Here is a 20,137-nt window from a genome sequence, read left to right on the forward strand (position 1 = left end):
TGATAAACTGTTGATATTTTTAAAAAATTCTGCACTTAAAATAATGAAGGTGAATGTTCTGGAATTTGTTAGACACACTCCATGTATAAATGAATTCATTATCATCTAGAATCTAAAATGAGCTTTCATATTTCTATTGCATAGTTGTTTTTTACCGTATAACTATGGTGATCACATAACCTTGCATCCAAACTGGGACATTTTTGAGGGTGAAAGAAGTATTATGAATAATTATACAAGGACAATGGGCATAAATATGAACTGTCCAGGGCAAACCCAGGACTGGCTATGATTCTTATTCAAAATGTGTATTTCATTTTAAAGTATGCTTAAATGATCGCAATTATGTAAAATTTGGAATAGTGCTTTGAAATGGAACATCCATTTATCTTTTAATTAGATATGTTTTAATCCTTTAATAGTCTAAAGTTGGTGAAATACTCTATTTTGTCTTCCTAGTCTCACCTTTACATTTTTATTTATTAGTATACTGAGTAAATCACTGGCATAAATAATGAAAATGAAGAAGATAAGTCTCTAATTTATGACACTTACCAGCTGTTAAATGTGCATACAGCTTTTTAAAGCAGAATTTTTCTTCAAAGTCTAGAAGAGGATACTTCATTTTATTTTATTTTTCCTTAGCTTCCAAAACAGAAATTGGGATCAAGTCCAATAAAAAAAATTATGGCCAATGAAAAATGAAGCATTATTAAAATAAGAAAAAAGGAAGAATTTGAAAGACATTACAAAGAAGAACTACCAGATTGTAGCACTTCAATGGATCCTTATAAAAAGGCACAATACTCAGCTATTATTCAAGCAGGTGGCACACTATTATTCTTACAGATTGATACCTTTGCTTATTATCCCCTTGACTGCACACAAAACACAATAATTTGAATCTAATAATGTCTATAAAAATTCCATTAATAATATAAAGTGTTATTAAAACATAAAAAAAAATTACCTGTGGTCTGTCCCAATTGATTTTTGTTTCTATAATTGATGGACTGAGTTTCACTATACCTGGGAACACCAGGACAACTGACTTTGATAATAAAGAAAAATAATTGATTTCAGGTTTCAAGTGAGGCAGTTTGGAAACAGTGCTTTGTCAAGTTTCTTTTCTCCCACAGAGTGCAGCACCACAGGGCTCCAGGCAGGTTGACAGTAGACAATGGATACACATTTTGGAGTTTTATATAGTCCAATGATAATTAAAATAAAATAGTGCAAGATAAATCTCATACATGATTATTTTACACGAATGGTAAAAGGAGTCTTTGTTGAATGACTCCCAAACCCCTACTGAATGAAACCCAAGGAAACTGCAATTGAACATAAGGCTCTCTCCATGGTCTGGCTCTATACCTAATTTCCCCATTAACTGCTTGTAGCCTGGCCCTTCATGCCTCCAAGCTTTTGCTTCTGTTCTTCCTTATGTTCAAACATATCTCCTGCTTTTATTCGTTAGCCAAACGCATCCAATACAACAGTATTTAGCTTGGGGTAACCTCCAGAAAATCTTCCCTGAGTCCCAGATTAATTTAAATGTCCTTAATCTGTGCTTTGTTAGTGCTTTTTACATTGCCTTCCTGTTAGCAGTTGATGTTTTGTATTTGATTTATTGGCTTATATGATTCTTTCCCCTTCTAGACTACACATTCTTCAAGGACCAAGAAACACTAAATAAACACAGAATCTAGCATGTATAACATAATCAGTGCTAACAAAGGATGTCCTAATTTGAGCTACAATTAAATGTATCGATGTATTATTGTTTGCAGTTGCACTGACAGATAATTAAACCAGACAACCATTTCTAAGCAACTGCATCTTGGTGAAATGAAATAAGCACGGCTTTAGCTTAGATAAACTTAAACTTGAATTTCAATTCTGCTGCTTATTAGTGATGTAAACTGATTCAATCACTTGCCCTATCTGTACTTTAGTGGCTATAACTCAATGAAAAATATACATAAAACACCTTATGTGATGTACATGCTCAGTAAGCTCCCTTACCTTCCTTTTCCTTTAACACTTCTAAAATTTTTTAAAATGCCATAGGGCTGCATATCTATAACTATTTCTTTGTATGTTAAAACATGAAAAAGTCAGACAATACCCTTTAGACTTACTGTGTGTCCTTGCTTATACCTGTTCTTTTACTAAGAACTCTCTTCTCCTAGCCCTGATCTCTACTTGGTAAATTCATACTCTTTCTTCATTGCTCAGCTCAAATCTTACCTTTTCAGTAAAGTCTCTAAGAATTAACTGACAGATCATCTGGGTTTCCACAGTACCTTTTTAATAATTCTATTACAATATGTTAGATATTATTAACTCAAAACTGTAATGTCAAATGAATTCCCTTAGTTTTGAAAAATTTTGTGGTTGAAGATCATCTTTCAAAATAAAGAAATAATGGGACATATTAAAATAATTTCTGGACAAGCAAGATCTTTTCTTTTTAGTTTCAAAAAAGCAATAACATTAAAAAACATAACACATTATTAAAATTAAAATATATATAAATCCAGGCACTTTTAAAATACATTCATTGGTTAAGTTTTGTGATGAAAAATGAAATCCACTTGGTAAAAAACAAACAAACAAACAGAGAACAAAACCTAAACTAAATGTTGAATGATCTAATAAATTAGAGTATGTAGAATTACATACATTTGACCAGGGCATTTATTTCATACAAAAATATTCAGTATCTGAATAGCATTGCAATATAAAAAATTATGTTAAAGAAAAACAACCAAATGTATTATAACTGTTGCATTTCACCTTTTTAAAGAAAAATTGGCTAATTGCTGTTCAAATTAATTTTAATTTTTATAGCATAAAAGTCCCTACAGTAGCCTCTACAGGATTCGTGGATAAACACAAGAATATTAAAACATTAGTTATATTTATAAACACAAGAACATTAAACAATTAGTTAAATTTACCTTAATAACCAAATCGAACTTCTGGTGAAAGTCTCTATTTACTGGCTCCAGGAGACTAAGTTCTGCAGTCCTAGGATGCATATGGAAAAATCGTGGGTAATCCTCAGGAGTCCCTGAAAGACATTGACATTTTAGCACATAATTGACAATAATAAGTAATATGTGTATCTGCTACATCTACTTCCCTTCATTAACTGAGGAACAAAATCACAATTTTATTAGTAAATTAAGTTTCAAAATTATGCAGTCTAGGGAAAGCAGATGCAAATGTGGTATATCATTAATTAGTTTATGTGCAAGAGGGTGGAAATACTTCTTATTTGGATGATTTTCCAAATATCTTTTATTAAGTGAGCTCCTTTATTAATTTGAAACTTCATCACATAAAAGAGATATTAAGTGTATTGAGAACAAATTCTGAAGTATAAAATTGTATTTTAATGGTACATAAATCTTAATTATAACCTACATGATCTTTCAACATATCTTCTAGCAAACAATGACTGGTAATTTGTACCAAATATCAAGTCACTTGGAAATTAAAATGAGCATATTCTGTTCTAGCTGAGCAAATATTTTTCTTAAGATAAGTATTCAGCTAATTATATCAATCATTTGAAATAAAAATATTCAAATATTAAATAAAATATTTTGATTTACTCAGTGTGTACAGAGGATATTTCTTAAATGCAGCCATTTTAGTGAGTTGAAATTTCCTTGATTTGTATAATCTTCCTTTGTATACTCAACATTCTTCTTTCCAAAGTGAAGATAAAGTGGAAGTCAAATCATGTAACTGTGGAATATATGCATTTGGCATAACAATAATGATAAAAATAAAATAACATGGCTGCCAATTATTGAATCCTATACTGTATTAAATGCTTTATATAAGTAATCATTGATAATTCTGTAAATCATTCCCATTTTACAAAGGAGGACTTAGGAGACTCGCGATACTAAATAGTTTGTCCAAAGTCAAAGAGACAATGTCAGACAGAGCTTGCATTCAAATCCAGGTTGACAGATGCCAGACATATCCAAAAGTGCTTTAATTGCTATATTCCTTTGTTTCAACTCTGAGACAAGAGAGAAAATTTTCCTGGGTATTATGTGAGGGGAGAAAGAGTATGCCAGTAAAATAGACTTAAAAATTCAGAAACAGTCAAAATTGCACATGAAAAGTAACCTTACAATAAAGGAGTCTTCTCAAAACAATAGGGGAAAATGGATTATTGAATAGGAGCATTTACCTAATAGGAGAGTCATACAGCAAATGATAAATGATTGTATCTATTTTTCATACAATATACTAGAGTAAACCCCAAATGGAGAAGACATTCACACACAATAAGCAATAAAATAACACAACTGCTAGTAATAGATGAAAACATGGATAAATTCTATTTTAATATGACAGTTTGCATAACTTTTCTACCTATAGTTCAAAATAAAGAACTAATAAGGGAAAAGAGTGATAAATTTAATGGCATTACAAAATCACATGGCAAAACACAATAAACAAAGTAAAAGTACAAGTGACAAACTAGGGAAATATTTGTATTCACGTCAGAGATAAAAGGCTCAAATCCCTAAAGTAGGTAGATTTACAGATTAGAAAAGTAAAAGATCAGCAGTATATTTTTTAGAAAAGGGTTTGGGATAAAGAATGAACAGACAGTTCACAGAAAGAGAAAGGCAGATGAATCTTGACCACACACAAAGATATTCACCTTTATACATAAGAAGAAAAACTCAAATTAAAACCATACTGAGACTCTATTTTTAGATGCATATATGCCTTTAATTGTTATATCTTCTGGATGGATTGACTCTATCATTATAAAATGTCCATCTTTGTCTCAAGTAAAAAAATTTTATTTTATAGTCTATTTTACCTAATATCAATAGTGTTACCTCAGCTCACTTTTAGTTATTATTTGTGTAAATGACCTTTTTACATTATTTTATGCTCCAACTAGTTATGTCTTTACATCTAATGTATGTCTTTTATAGACAGCATTTAGTAAGATCATGCTTTTCTTTTCTTCTTTTTTATGCATTGTGCCAATCCATGTCCCTTAATTGCTACATTTAATTCATTTACATTGATTGTGATTCTAAAAGGATAGTATTTACCTCTGCCATTTTGCTATTTGTCTTCTATATATCTTGTCTTTTTTGTTCCTCTATTGTTCCATTACTGCTTTATTTTTCATGTGTACTGTCTAAATTCCTTTGTTGTGTGCTTTACTACAAATCTTCAAATTATGTACCAGTTAAATTGTTAAAATATTTTCTTAGTGGCTATCCTGAGGACTACAATTGACACTTTAATTTATGGCGATCTAATTTGGACTAATAATTTCGATAGTACATAAAAATTGTGCTCCCATATAACTCTATTTTACCTTTCTTCTTTGCTGTTATTATCATGTTATATGTTTCTACTTTGTGTGTCCACCAGCATAGATGTATAATTATTGATTTATGATGTTTTCTTTAAATCAGATAAGAGAAAGAAGAATTACTAGCAATATATACATGAGAAAGAATTACTAACTATATATAGTTAGTAATAAAAGACAGTATATATACACACTGTCTTTTACACTTAACTATATAGTTATTTTTACCAGTGTTCTTCATTTCTTCATGTAGAGCTGAGCTACTTTCTATTGTGCTTTCATTTCAGTCTTAGTTCTCTACCCTTCAGTACTTCTTGCAGCAAACATGTGCTACCGATAAACTCTTTCAGATTATCTGGGAATATCTAGTTTCTCATTTGTTTTTGAAGAATAGATTTGTTTATATTTAGAAATATTAATGAACATTTTTTTCTTTCAGTACTTTGAACATGTCATACTACTGTCTCCAATTATCCATGTTTTCTGGTGAGAAGTCAGGTTATAATTTTATTGAGAATCAATTTATATCAAAAGTCATCTCTGGGACTTCCCTGGTGGTGCAGTGGTTAAGAATCTGCCTGCCAATGTAGGAGACACGGGTTCGATCCCTTGTCCGGGAAGATCCCACATGCTGTGAACAACTAAGCCCGTGTGCCATAGCTACTGAGCCTGCACTCTAGATCCCATGAGCCACAACTACTGAGCCTGCATGCCACAACTATTGAAGCCTGCGCACCTAGAGCCCATGCTCCACAAGAGAAGCCACTGCAATGAGAAGCCCACACACTGCAACAAAGAGTAGCCCACACTCACCACAACTAGAGAAAGCCCATGCGCAGCAACAAAGACCCAATGCAGCCCAAAATAAATAAACTAATTATTAAAAGGTCACCTCTTTTTTGTTACTTTCAAATTATTTCTTTGTCTGTGTCATTTGACAGTTTGATTGAGATATGTCTAAGTGTGAATTTCTTGTAGGTCTATCCTTTTGGGAAGCTCAGTTAGCTTCTTGGAGGTATAGATTGTTTTCCTTAAATTTAGAAAGTTTTTGACCATTACTTATTCATATATTTTCTTCCCCTTTCTGTTCTCTCCTTCTAGGACTCTTGATATGCATAAATTAGTCTACAGAATGGTATTTTATATGTCCCTGAAGCTCTCGTTTCTTTTCTTCATTCTTTTTCTCTTTCATTTTCTCAGATTTGATAATCTCAATTGACCTCTCTTCAAGTGTGCTGATACATTCTTCTTCCTGCTTGAATTTTCATTGAGCCCTGCTAGTGAATTTTTAATTTCAGCTGTTATTCAACTCTAAAATTTCAATTTTCTTTTTATAATGTCCATCTTTTTGTTGACATTCTCTATTAAGGTAACAAAGGATTGGCTCAGGCTACTGGGGGTAATCAACAGAAATGGCAATAATTCCACCATTGATGACATGGTATCATTTTTCTACAAAGAAAGCTAATGGACACACCAAAGGAAATAATGGATCAAGGTGACATAGGACTGGCTCAGGCTACTGGATGTAATCAATAGCAGTGGCAATAATCCCACCATTAATGATAATGAGGGTAGGGATTAGAAGTACAACCCCCAGTAGGGGTTGGCAATAGTCCTTGGATAATCTTTTTACACACACCAGCATCCACATCCTCAAATTTAGGAAACAGACTATCAACAATGCATGAAAGTAGAAGAGCTCGCCACCTAGCAACTGGGAAAATAAGTTCTGAAGAACACATGTTCAGAATTATCTGGATGGACATAAGGGAAACTAAGAGTTCTGGAAAAGTAGTTAAAATCAGAGCCATGGAAACCCTGTGTGTGGCAGGGGCAAAGAATCTGTGCTTCTATTCTTAACAGTCCTGCATGACTTAGGAAACATGTTTTTTTTTTTTTTTTCTTCCTAATGGTAATAACAACATCAGCTAACACTTATCGAGTGCTTTTCTCCAGGCAAAAAAATTTACATGTGTTAGATCAAATTCTCAAAACACCTTTATATAAAAGTCTATTTTGATCAATCCCTTTATCAAAGGTCTATTTTAAAAAGGAGCAATCTGAGACAGAGAGATTAAGTAACTCGCCTAACATTATACAAATAGTAAGGGTTGAAGTCAGGGTTTAAACATGAATAGTACAATTCCAGAGGCTATGCTCTCAACGCTTACAATGCCCTCCCTGCCTTTTAGAAATGTAAATACTATGAAAATGTATCATTTTATTTAACTCAGCTATGAAAGCAAAGTTAGTGATAGAGGTTCTATATATTGTTTAGTATTATCCATTATCCTAAAGTTGGAGTTTGATGAAACAACATCATTATTTCATTTTTATGTTCTAATTCCTGAATTGGCTTCTCATTTGACTCAAAGTAAAAGACAACAGAGCTCAGCAGTATACAAGACTATGTTTTCTGGCCTCCTCTTATTTCTCATACCCTCTTTCTTCTACTTTTCCCTCACTGACTCCTCTCCGTGCTACTGGCCTCCTGGATGTTTCTAAAACTCATCAGGCAAACTCCAGCTTTTATCTCTGCCTAGAAACTCTTTTCCCAGACATCAACATATTAACTCTTTCAATTTCTATAGGATTTTACTCAGATCTCACCTTTTCAATGAGACACATCGTGATCATCCTATTTAATACAACAACACCCCTTCTGTACTTCTAATCCCATTCATCAGCTCTATTTTTCTCATAGCACTGACTACCATCTATTTTTTATAATAAATACCTTTATTTACTACATTAATTGTTTATTGTCTGCTTCTGTTGCCAGAAAACCAGTGCTACAAAGTGAGGAATCTGTCTTTTTCGACGGAGTAAGCACTCATTTAGTGAAAGAGAATAAATATAATTTTTAAAAGTAAAAGAACCTATGAATATCAATGGATACCAGCCCAGTCTGAGTAACATCGTTCCCCAAGATTATCTTTAAATTTAATGCTTTGGACTTTGCACATGCTGCATCACCTCTCTAAATAATTTTTATCCTATTTTATACTTGAAAATCCCAGTCTTTCTGCTAAAATAACTCTTTCTAAGCAATTTTCTTAGAAATCCTTAGTTTTCTCCTCCATGAGCTCACATGCTATGTGGGCTCATACTTGTAGTGCTTAAAACCATGTGTTTTAACTTATCTTTTGACATGTTTCTGTCCTTAGACTGTACCCCATCCCTAACCTAGAACATTTATCCCTCATCTTTGTACCTACAGCATCTAGCATAGTAATTGACATATTGTCAAGCCCTCAGTTAATGGAATAAACAATGCCTATTCCCTTTTATATATGCCAAACCCCCTACAGACTTAAAAGAGACTTATGCTTATGTTCATTAGTGCTTTGTAAAAGTTTAAGAGTCTAATCTTTATAACTGACTTATGATACGTGTGTAGTTCTAAACACCAAGGCTTGAAACAGAATTACTTGAATTTTCTTACAGACAGCATTTCTAAGTAGGATATAACATCATATTTTGAAATCTGTCTAATGTCTCTAGATGGTTGTGTTGTTATATATGTGTACATGGGGTGGGAAGGTGTTGAGGGTAAAGTTCAATTCTATTGAGTAGTTATTTTCAAACATACTTCAGAAGTGACCCTTCTTCATTAAGAGATGTATAGTCTGTTTTACATGCTATCTGTCTCTCTAGAGACTGTAAATCATGCAAAGCAGCAACACCCATATTTTAGCAAAAGCAATTTAAGAAGAGTGGCATAATCAGGTTCTCATCATTTTTGCTTTTGGTACAACTAGCGGATATGCACAAGAATGGATTAAGTGGCTTCTGTGAAATTTTTCAAGGAAAAATTAGCCAAGGGTATAATGTTTTCTTGGGGTAATCATGACCTTTCTCCTCTTTTCTGGCTCTGATAGCTCTTATTTAATTGCCATGTATTTTAGAATTATGTAATGGTATCCAACCAGTGATAAAATACTACTAGAGCAAACAGTGTAAGTTTTTCAATTGATTTTTCAATTTTTTCTTAGAGAATTCTTTATGAGGTGATACAGAGAAAACTACCAATAGGTAGATTAAATCCTATTTTTGAAATTGTTTTGCTCCCTCAATAAAAGTGTTTCTATTTGTCATTCCACGCATTTCACTGAGACTAATTCTAAAGAAGAAAAGCGGTTATCTTTAAATGGTTATTTTAAAATTTATTTATACATAAAATAATTTCAATAAAATTTCTAGAAAATAATTTTTAAAAGGAAAATCTTCTGTTATTAAAGTTTTTTTATATGAAACAATTTTTTTTTCCTACATGAGTCTAGAGCCATAACTGAGAGTGTAAAATGTTAGCAGATACAAACCAACAAGAATGGAATAGAGGATGCCTGGCCTATCTGATGGTGGCTGAATATTCCGGTCCTGATCAATGGCTTGGATTGGTGGAGTAACAACGATGGGGTTCAGTTCTTCCTGGAAAAAAATTCAGAGAGTTTAGTTCAGTTTCATGACTTCAGAGAGAATTGACACTCAGATATTGTAGTCTGGACAGCTAGATAACACCTGAGCCAGTAGTTAAATTCAGATTTCAAGATTTGTAATTTAACACCATAGACTAGTTCATTTTGAGTCTGAAGAGGGAGCAAGGTGTCCTCAAAGTCAAATGAAAAGACTTAGTAATTTCATATATATTTATATCAATAATTTCTCCTAAAAGGAGAGCAAAGAAGAAAGATATCAATAAATTTTGAATCTTTCCTAAATAATTTAATCAAAAATAAGGCAATCAAATATATTTTTTGTCTTTGGCTTTAGACAAGATTTCTAAGAATATTTATATTCTTTTCTTCCTAAATGATGGTTTAAAGTTTCACATAAATTCATTATATTAAAATAAAAGCTTTAAAATTGATGCCTTAATTCAATAGAAATCAATTGCATGTTTCATATAGTTAAACAATTATATATCATGTATATACATTTAACTTATAATTATCTGCAAGAATATTCTGTTTAAAATTATAATGCATTTTTGTAAGTCAGTGTTTCACAATGTGATGTCCAGTGGCATCCTGTTTTGCTGTCAGGACCAGATAATAAATATGTACTTGTACTGAAGGTCTTTTCAGAGACTTAAGTGTACTAATTTGCCTAACAATAGTCCAAGAAGGAGGTATTATTTGCACATTTTCCAAAACCACTCAAAAACATCTCCTTGAACTAATACCCTTAGGACACAGTTTAGAAAACACTGCTTTAAGTTTTTGCAACTCTCAGTCCAAATATATAAGTGGTAATTCTGAAGGGAAATAGTCTATCTCAGTGTCTTATTCACATTCTAAGGAACTGCTGCAATGTTCTTATATATTATTTCTTCTCAAATAACATAACCCTAAAACATATCATGCACTCTTATACAAAATCAGTAGTTTCTAATCTCAGCAGAAAGGTATATTTGTGGCATTCTAAATGAAACCAAAAAAGCAATAATATTAATTGTTATGAACAAAACTTAATGTTAAGTTATAGAAGCTGTAATAATTAAAGGTAATCAGTGACTAATAATTTAGAGCTCACATACATCTTAGGGGCTCTGTGCAGTTCATAATCTCTAATGGGCTCTCAGTGGTCTGAATGATATCAATATTTTCCTAAAAATAAAGAGCTCTTGGTAGGGATAACTTATACTCTATTCACTTCTTTAAGTGTGGATTCAGAACCATGAAAATGTCAAACCAATATCAAAATTACTACATCAAATCCAAATGACCACTGTTCTTCACACCCAATGCAACAGTACAACACTCTTCCTGGGACTTGCCTGGTGGCACAGTGGTTAAGAATCCACCTCCCAATGCGGGGGACATGGGCTCTATCCCTGGTGTGGAAAGATCCCATGTGCCACAGAGCAACTAAGCCCGTGTGCCACAAGTACTGAGACCATGTGCCACAACTACTGAAGTCTGTTCACCTAAAGCCCATGCTCCACAACAAGAGAAGCCGCCACAATGAAGAATAGCCCACGCTTGCCACAACTAGAGAAAGCCTGTGCACAGCAACAAAGACCCAACAGAGCCAAAAACAAACAAAACCTCTTCCTAAATTTTTTCTTCCACTCCCTGTTTCTGTCTCTCCATTTTGTTCTCTCTTTATCCCCCTCAACCCCTCTCTTTATCTCCCACCCTCTTCCTCTCTCTCTCTCATACCTTCCCAAAAGTCCGTTTACTACCTATGTAATATCTATATTTTCCCCTAAACTGAAAAATGCTAAGATTCTTCAGAGTACATGTTTGAATATATGAGTTAAGTGTTGATTAGCTCTGCCTAGTCATTTCTCAAAGGAATCTGCTTGTATCAGCTAAAGTTGGCTTACAGCTAAGCTATTTTAGTCTTCGTTCAACTAATTAAATCTGCCATAGCTTTTCCAAAAGTGTGGCTTTACTAAGACCTTGAGAAGGCATTTCAAATATCAGGATTTTTTGCAATCCCATCCTACTTCCCATGGTCAGGGAAATATACCAAGGGAGCCTAAAGTCTCCAGCTTTTTGATATAACTTTTTTACTTACCTAGACTTTAAAAAAAAATTAAATATGAACTCTTCTGTTTGAGTACTAAATGTGAATAGATCATGACATTTAGAGTACCGTCAATCACCTTCACTCTGCTTATTTCTGCAGAGTTGCTATGTAACCAACACAAAAGTGATTTCAGTTTTGGTAATCAGTCATGTAGTTTAAAATTGTTCTATACCATCTAAAGTTGTTGGAATGAGAAATGGAGTTTTAATAATTTAAAGGTATATAAACAAAAGAAAAACTAAAAATATCATAGCAAATAAAATCAAGAGGGAGGGAGAAGTGCTAATTAAATCCCTCATCTTTCATGGTTGTTAGTAAATATCATATAGTGAGAAATGAAGAAATAAGAAGAAATAAGTATGCTACTTAGAATTATGTTGTTAAATCATAAGAATTAAACATGGATATAGCAAAATGTAAATATCTCAGGAGAGTGGGTCTAGAGGTGAGGGTAGGTGGGATGAAAGATATTTATTTAAAACCAACCAGTTCTATTAGATTATGTAGTCATCATACCCTGTACTATTTTTTAATATCATAAAGAAATAGGTAAATTGCACTAGTGAGAATAAAATAAAATAAACCCTCTTGGTAAAGGCTTCAATACGTTTCTGGAAAATTGGGAGAAGTGTAGTTGTCTTATATAACTTACTAGGACTGAACTTTTGTCATGTAAAGACTAGCAACATTTTTTTTTTGTTTTGTTCCCCAACCAAGGATTGAATCCTGGGGCCATGGCAGTGAAAGTGCCAAGTCCTAACCACTGGACTTCCAGGGAATTCCCTAGCAACTTACCATAAGAAAAATTTTTGTTATGCTCTCATTAATAAGTCTGTCAGAAAAAATCTAGCTTTAAAAGTATAAAGAATGAAATCTCAAATATGATTCCTAAGATTACCTCCCAAGTAGACTGTGATATTTGAATCTTGAGAATTTCTGAATTGATGCTAGTAAAGTATAGCATCAAAGGATACTATGTTTTGTTTAGGATGATGCTATTAAATATTTAATATATTTTTCTATAAAGATAAGTAGCATTTAACTCAGAATTAGAAAATTATATATGTATTCATTAGAAGAAAAAACATAAATAATGTGCATTATTTTTTGAACTTTTCCAACAAAATCTCTATAGTAGATGCAACCAGGCATGGGAAAGGTATATATATAAGCTAGACAAACCCAGAGAGAGACAAATCCTTAGAATAAGTAACAATTTTGTGGAAAGAACATACACTCATTTACAATGTTTGACAAATACTATATATTGAATGCATTTTTGTGACTTAAATAATTCTATTGAATTATCCAATCTGGTAAAAGAGCACTACTCTCAAGTAGACTTTGTAGAGCCCATGAGTAAGAAAACAGTCCAAAAGTGGCTACTGACAGAACACCTTTCATAGTTTTTGTGAAAAATCAAGCAATTCAGAGATGTATTTCTTTCAAAGAACAGATTCTTTTCAAGTAGATAGTAACTGCTCCTCCTTACTACTTTTCTGTCCTTTCATTTCTCTTAGTTTCTAAGTTTATTGTTTGAATTATAGAGAAAGAATATGCTAAAGAAATTAGAAATTCACCTGTGACTCAAATATGCTTGTGTATCCTTAAGGAAAGGCTCAAAATGTTCCTCTACATGGTACAATTGTCAACATTTACCTGTTTTCCTAAAGCTTTATTGGGTTATGGGTGGAAAATATCTTATTTGGGTTTATAACCCACAGCCTAGTGCCTGACAACTTTCAATGTATTTTCTTAATCAAGCTGGATTCAGATAGAAATGCTTAACATCAACTATAAATGTATTCTAGCACTGATAATTAAGTGATTTGAAATTTTAGCAAGCTATATAATTTAATACCTAAATAATTGAACTTATAATTTATTTATTATTAAATTACTTTCATTATATTTTATATGTTTTTACACTTAGAAACTTCTCTTTTTCAACATCCTTTAAAAAAACCCACAAATATCCAATTGGTATTTTGTTAAAACCTTTAACAACAACAAAGAAAACAAGATTTAGACTACATGAAAGAAAATTTGTTAGACAATTGTCAATAACAATTTGTCAATGTCAATTTGTGGATATTGTTATTCTCATCTCCTGTTATAGTATAAGTATATTATTTTCCCAGAAGTTTTTAAAAATATTTAGCCAGATTCCTGTCTGTTTCTATATGTTAACTAACAGAGAAAGGAAAAACAAATCTAATATGTTCACAATACTCTCACATAGACACATATATACTTAACATATTTCCTTAAGAGGTCAAACTACCATTTCTATCTTTCTTTGATTAGTTATGCTTTTTTCAAGAGGCACAAATATCAAATTGTTTGAAAAATTGTCAGATATTTTGAAATATTCTTTCCTTTGTGAACATTTTAAAAATGTAATATTAGGGTGGGTGGCATGGGTCAAGCTGATTACTTTGAACTTTTTATGTAATCATAGGAAAAACACAAGTGGAACATTCACATATATCTTTGAAATTTATATACCACAAAATATATGATGTCTGGTTCTTTTCAAAATCTTCCAAACAGTATCGATAATTTTCTTTTTTTTATTTTTAAAATTTATTTATTTTTTTATTGAAGTATAGTTGATTTACAATGTTGTGATAGTTTCAGGTGTACAGCAAAGTGATTCAGTTATAATATATACATACCTATTTTTCTCAGATACCTTCCCCTAATAGGTTATGATAAAATAGTATAGTCCTCTGTGCTATACAGTAGGTCTCTGTTTTGATAATTTTCATCCTTAAAAATGGGGGAGCAAAGAGCACACATATGAAATACTCATACAGCCATGGCTCATGAAAATCACATCAATTTCTGCCTGATCACTGGAACTTTATGCATATATTAAAACAAACAAACAAACACAAACACCTTAAGGAACTAACAAAAAATACTCTTGTTTTATTATTTACATGTATTCAAATATGTATCTGAAAATTTTTCAGATATATTTTTTACCTTACAAACTGTGACTGCTGTATCCAAAATGTGCATTTGAATATCCTTTCAACTGCATATTTGACCTTGATATATATGACTTTTTTTTTTTTTTGTCACCTTAATGTTTTAAACATACCCCTCTCTGGCTTACATTTAGACCCTATTGTCTCATTGAAGGAAAGTTCCTAATTTTAACATAGTTCTATGTATTCATTTCTCTTTTCATTTATACTTGGCTATTTCCTCCACCTGCAAACATACTCTGACCACCTGAGGAACAGTTAATAACTTTCCCTTCTCTATAACTCTACAAAGAATATTGCGATCATCCATATAAAAATTTATCACACACTTGCTGACTGTATGTCTGAGTTTCCTTGCCTATAATGTTCTTGAGAGTACGGTTAAGGCTGATTTACTTTCATATTTGTAGCACCAGAAACACACATGGCACACCGACACTCAAGAACTGTTGAATAAAGGGCATCTCAGCTCCAGATAACTTAGAGTATTCTTGACCCCATAGATCCTTGCCTTTCTCTTTGGGTTCCTGTGGGACATCCAAATATACACACTGACATTTTATAAGTATCTTTTTATAACTCCAAGATCTTTGTGTTCACAAAGTTACTGCACCCTACTGGAGGGAAAAATAATGTGGCTGTGGGAGTGGATCAAAATGCACAGATATGGGCTCAGAGTTCTTCACTGAGATGGCCTTTTGGGTGTTACAATAGGTAGTCTCAAACATTCCAATAGACTGAGTGGTGAATGCTTGCCAAACTTGCTAGTAAGTTTTCAACAAACTATTTAACTCCTCAGAGTTTGAATCCTAGTTTTCAAAGTGAGGTTAATAATATCTACGTTTCATAATTGGTATGAGGATTCATGACAGAATGTATATAAAACAGTAAGTGGCATACTTAATATATGGAAATTATTAGTATTATTAAAATTAGTATTATTATAATTGTGTAATACTGACATTAAAATTGACTCCAAACTATAAGCAGAGAAAGAGATGGAAAATTTTAATTTCAAGCTGGAGTCTTATTTGAAACCAGACCTTGCACATTTTCCTAGAAACATGACACTGACATGAATCTTGAAGGTTTTATTTAGGGTTACAAAATTGATCAAATGTTTCAGGGAAAGAAGAGAGACTAAATATCATTACTATTTAATTACTATTAAATTACTATTTAATTTTAAGCAGAGATTCAGATGTAGAACCTGCAAAACAAATTATTTAATGATTAAACACAATTTTAAGATAGTGTATCAGGGAGTTGAATGTTCACTTAAAATGAACAATTCATTTTACTTTATTAAAAGGAAGCTTCAGTGAAATTCTTTTTCTATAGATTCAGACACATTACAGTTTCACATCCAATTTAAAAACTCATTCCCCACCCATTGATTAAAGAAGTTTGTGATAACTCCTTAATTTATAAATATTCTGGTGAGTTATATAAATATATTGAGCACTTGCTGTGTGCAAAGAACTTTACTAATTGTTTGAGTAGTGTTAAAAAACAGATAAGAGTTCTGGAACTATGAAGGAGCTCACAGCCATGAGGATGGGGACTCAAAGTATATGATCACAAGTTAATTTAGGAAAACAAATATAAAGACGTATATCAAGAAATATTGAAAGAGAGCTCTGCTAGAAAACTCATATGATCAAGCATTATGAGCGAATTATTCAAAATAACAAGAATCAGAGATATTCAAACATGTGCAGCTTGAATAAAGCAAATTTTGATCCATATATGAACGTTGAGACTAGTAAAGATAAAAAATATGTCTGCATCTGATAGAAGCTGGATAAGGGAGTTTAAAAAAACACACACAATTGATGATAGATAGATGATAGGTAGAAAGATATATTAGATAGACAGATGATAGAGATAATCTAGGACTATTTTGAAGAGAATCATTAAAGTGCCTTATAAACAGTGCAGTTTAATTTTCATATAGTTGGCAATGGAAAACTTCTACAGGTGAACAGCAGATGTATTATTTTTTTACCTTTCTGCTGAAAAAAAATCATCTTAGAGTATCTTGTAGGTACAGAATAACATAAAAAAAAAATATTTAAAACTCTACAACCCAGTAAACATCACTTAATATTTTGAGGTATTTTCTATCAGTATTTATCATCTATCTACCTGTCTGTTTACACAATGATATTTCACCACTTTGCATATATACATTTTGTTGATTTTTACCTCGCATTATATTATAACCACTGTTCTTAGTCAATGCATCTGCTTTTCAAAAACACAGCTTGCAATAATGTGCAACTTCCACTAATGTTATAATTAGGCTGAATAGTTGTACATTTAAGTTGCTCATATTGTTTTGACAACACATATAATATATTCATTACTGTGCTGTGTTTTAATTATATTCATAAGTTAAATTCCTGCATGTGGAATTTCTGGATCAAGGAATGAGAGCCTATTGAACTCTTTCATACAAATTGCCAGATGGCTTTCCAGAAAGATTGTAATGATTTATTTCCTCCTCAGCAGTGTGTGTTTATAACAGCACATACTCATCTATACTGAGGGTGATATATGTCTGAAATATTGCTAAATAAGTGTAAAGTTTAATTATATATTTTTGGTTGATAGCATGATTTATTTGATATATTTATCTGTTTCTTCTCTTCATCTACTTTGCCTATTTTCTTTTTTAAATTTGGTATTTTAAAATTTTATTTCCATGACATATGTGCATAGCACAAAAATCAACATTTTGTCATCAGTCTTAAAAATATTTTCAGTATGTTGTTTGCCTTTTAATGTTATTTGTTTTTGAGATTTAGAAACTTGGCATTTTTATGTGCTCAAATATATCCCTTTTTCCCTTTTTAATTTCTGTTTAGTCTTTCACCTTCTGAATGTCATATAAATGCTGAATTATATTTACTTTCAGGTATTATGGTTTCAATATTTTAAATTTAATGTTTCAAGGTATCAAGAAAGTTGAATGGTAAAGACAATATAAACAGTAAAGACACCAAACTGTGGTTAGAATTTTTACCTATTTTTTAACATAATTAAAGCTAGTTTTAAAACTTTCTTTGCTCTCCCCCTTTTCTCTGTCTTAAATAGACATCTGTATAAAATTTAATTGCTTTTGAAAACCCATTGATCCTATGTTTCTGTCATATTCTATTACACTGTTTTAAAATCTTAATTTATCCATGTCTACAATGATTTAAAATAGAAATTGAGGTTTCCTCTATTATATAAGATTGATAAGGTTTAAAATTGTGCGAGTGTGTGTGTGTGTGCATGCGCTTGTGAAAACTAGATATTGGAAAGACACACAATGGTTTAAAATAAGGAATTAGGCTCCAAATAATCTAGATTTATAGAAAAGTAGCAACAAAATTAATGGAGACAAAGATGAAAATGCCAAACAAGAACATACCATCTAATTGTATTGGTTAATGTCTAATTTGTCACAAATCCACCTCCCAGTCCCAAACACACATACGCAATGCGCATGTACACACACACACACACACACACCACAAAATTGCTGCTCTTGCTAATAAAATTTGAGAATTGAAAACTACACTATAATTTTTTCATTTTACATTTCCTTTAAGCATTACTTTATATTCCTGCATTCAGTTACAAACATATCTATGCATGTATGTGAATATATATATTTGTATATATTAAATTAAAATTTTATAGGTATATGTTTAGATTTTATTTTGTTTTATTGGCTTTAATACATGTCTAAATATTTATATCATGATTTACCTATTTTTTAAGTCTATTTTTATTCAACTGTCAACTGACATATATCCTTGAATATTTTTTTCAGTAAGAAAATGTGAGTACTCGATATATATGAGAATGTTAATGGCTTTAAACCTGAATGAAAATTTGACTAAATATTAGGTTCTGTATTTCACAAACTTTTCCTTTATTCACAAACCTTCCTCCATTGTCTTCCAGTTTTGTTTCTACAGAGCAGAAATCTGAGGTCTATCTAATATTTGATTCCTTTATGGTTTTTCTTTATTGGTCTTGTAGAAAATTGCTTTTATCTTGAAATAAAATAGTATACCAGAAATTTTCTGAGTACAGGCATATCTCATTTTATTGCACTTTGCTTTATTGTACTTCACAGATACTGCATTTTTTACCAATTGAAAGTTTGTAGCAACACTGTGTCAAGAAAGTCTATCAGCACCATTTTTCCAAAAGCATTTGTTCACTTTGTGTCTCTGGCTCACATTTTGGTAATTCTCACAGTATTTCAGACATTTTCATCATCATGATGTTTGTTATGGTGATCTGCAATCAGTGCTCTTTGATGTTACTATTGCAGTTGTTTTGGAGCACTAGGAACTGTGCCCATATAATAGTCAGTGAACTTAATCAATAAATGTTGTGTGTGTTCTGATCGCTCCACAATTGGCCGTTCCCCCATCTTTCTCCCTCACCTTGGGCCTTCCAATTCTCTGAGACACAACATTATTGAAATTAGACCAATTAATAACCCTACAACAGTCTCTAAGTGTTCAAATGAAAGGAAGAGTAGTAGTCTCTCACTTTAAAACAAAAGCTAGAAATGATTACACTTAGTGAGGGTAGAAAGCCAAGATAGGCTGAAAGCAAGGTTTCTTCAGCCAAACAGCTAGTCATGTTGTGAAGGCAAAGGAAAAGTTCTTGAAGGAAATTAAAAGTGCTAATCCAGTCAATACACAAATGGTAAGAAAGCAAAGCAGCCTTATTGCTGATATGGAGAAAGTTTTAGTGGTCTGGATAGAAGATTAAACAGGCTACAACAAATGACGGGTTGCTTCTTATGGATAAGCAAAGGAAATGGTTTCTTAAGATGGAATCTACTCCTGGTGAAGATGGTGTAAAGATTGCGGAAATGACAACAAAGGACTTAGAATATTACATAAATTAGTTGAAAAGCAACAGCAGTGTTTGAGAGGATTGGCTCCAGTTTTGAAAGAAGTTCTACTGTGGTTAACATGTTATCAAACAGCATTGCTTGCTACAGAGAAATCGTTTCTAAAAGGAAGAGTCAATCAATGCAGCAAACTTCACTCTTGTCTTATTTTTAAAAATTGCGACAGTCACCCTAAACTTCAGCAAGCACCATCCGATGTCAGTGGCCATCAACATCAAGGCAAGGCTTTCAACCAGCAAAAGGATTATAGCTCACCAAAGGCTCAGATAATAGTTAGCACTGGTTAGCAATAAAGTATTT

At 32.1% G+C, this 20,137-nt stretch overlaps 1 protein-coding gene across 17 annotated transcripts in view; it reads right to left on the bottom strand.

Moving 5' to 3' along the window:
* The window catches only part of PCDH15 (protocadherin related 15), a 764,244-nt gene that overhangs the window by 327,645 nt on the left and 416,462 nt on the right, over positions 1 to 20,137 (bottom strand). For all 17 annotated transcript variants that reach the window (XM_057735541.1, XM_057735540.1, XM_057735538.1 and 14 more), the window contains 2 exons: positions 9,697 to 9,805; positions 2,964 to 3,076 (listed from right to left, as the gene is read on the bottom strand). In XM_057735541.1, the coding sequence (XP_057591524.1) occupies positions 2,964 to 3,076; positions 9,697 to 9,805 (222 nt within the window). The remainder of the gene's footprint in view (positions 1 to 2,963; positions 3,077 to 9,696; positions 9,806 to 20,137) is intronic.

This window comes from Hippopotamus amphibius, chromosome 5 (genome assembly GCF_030028045.1).
Source record: "Hippopotamus amphibius kiboko isolate mHipAmp2 chromosome 5, mHipAmp2.hap2, whole genome shotgun sequence".
Taxonomy (NCBI): Eukaryota; Metazoa; Chordata; class Mammalia; order Artiodactyla; family Hippopotamidae; genus Hippopotamus; species Hippopotamus amphibius.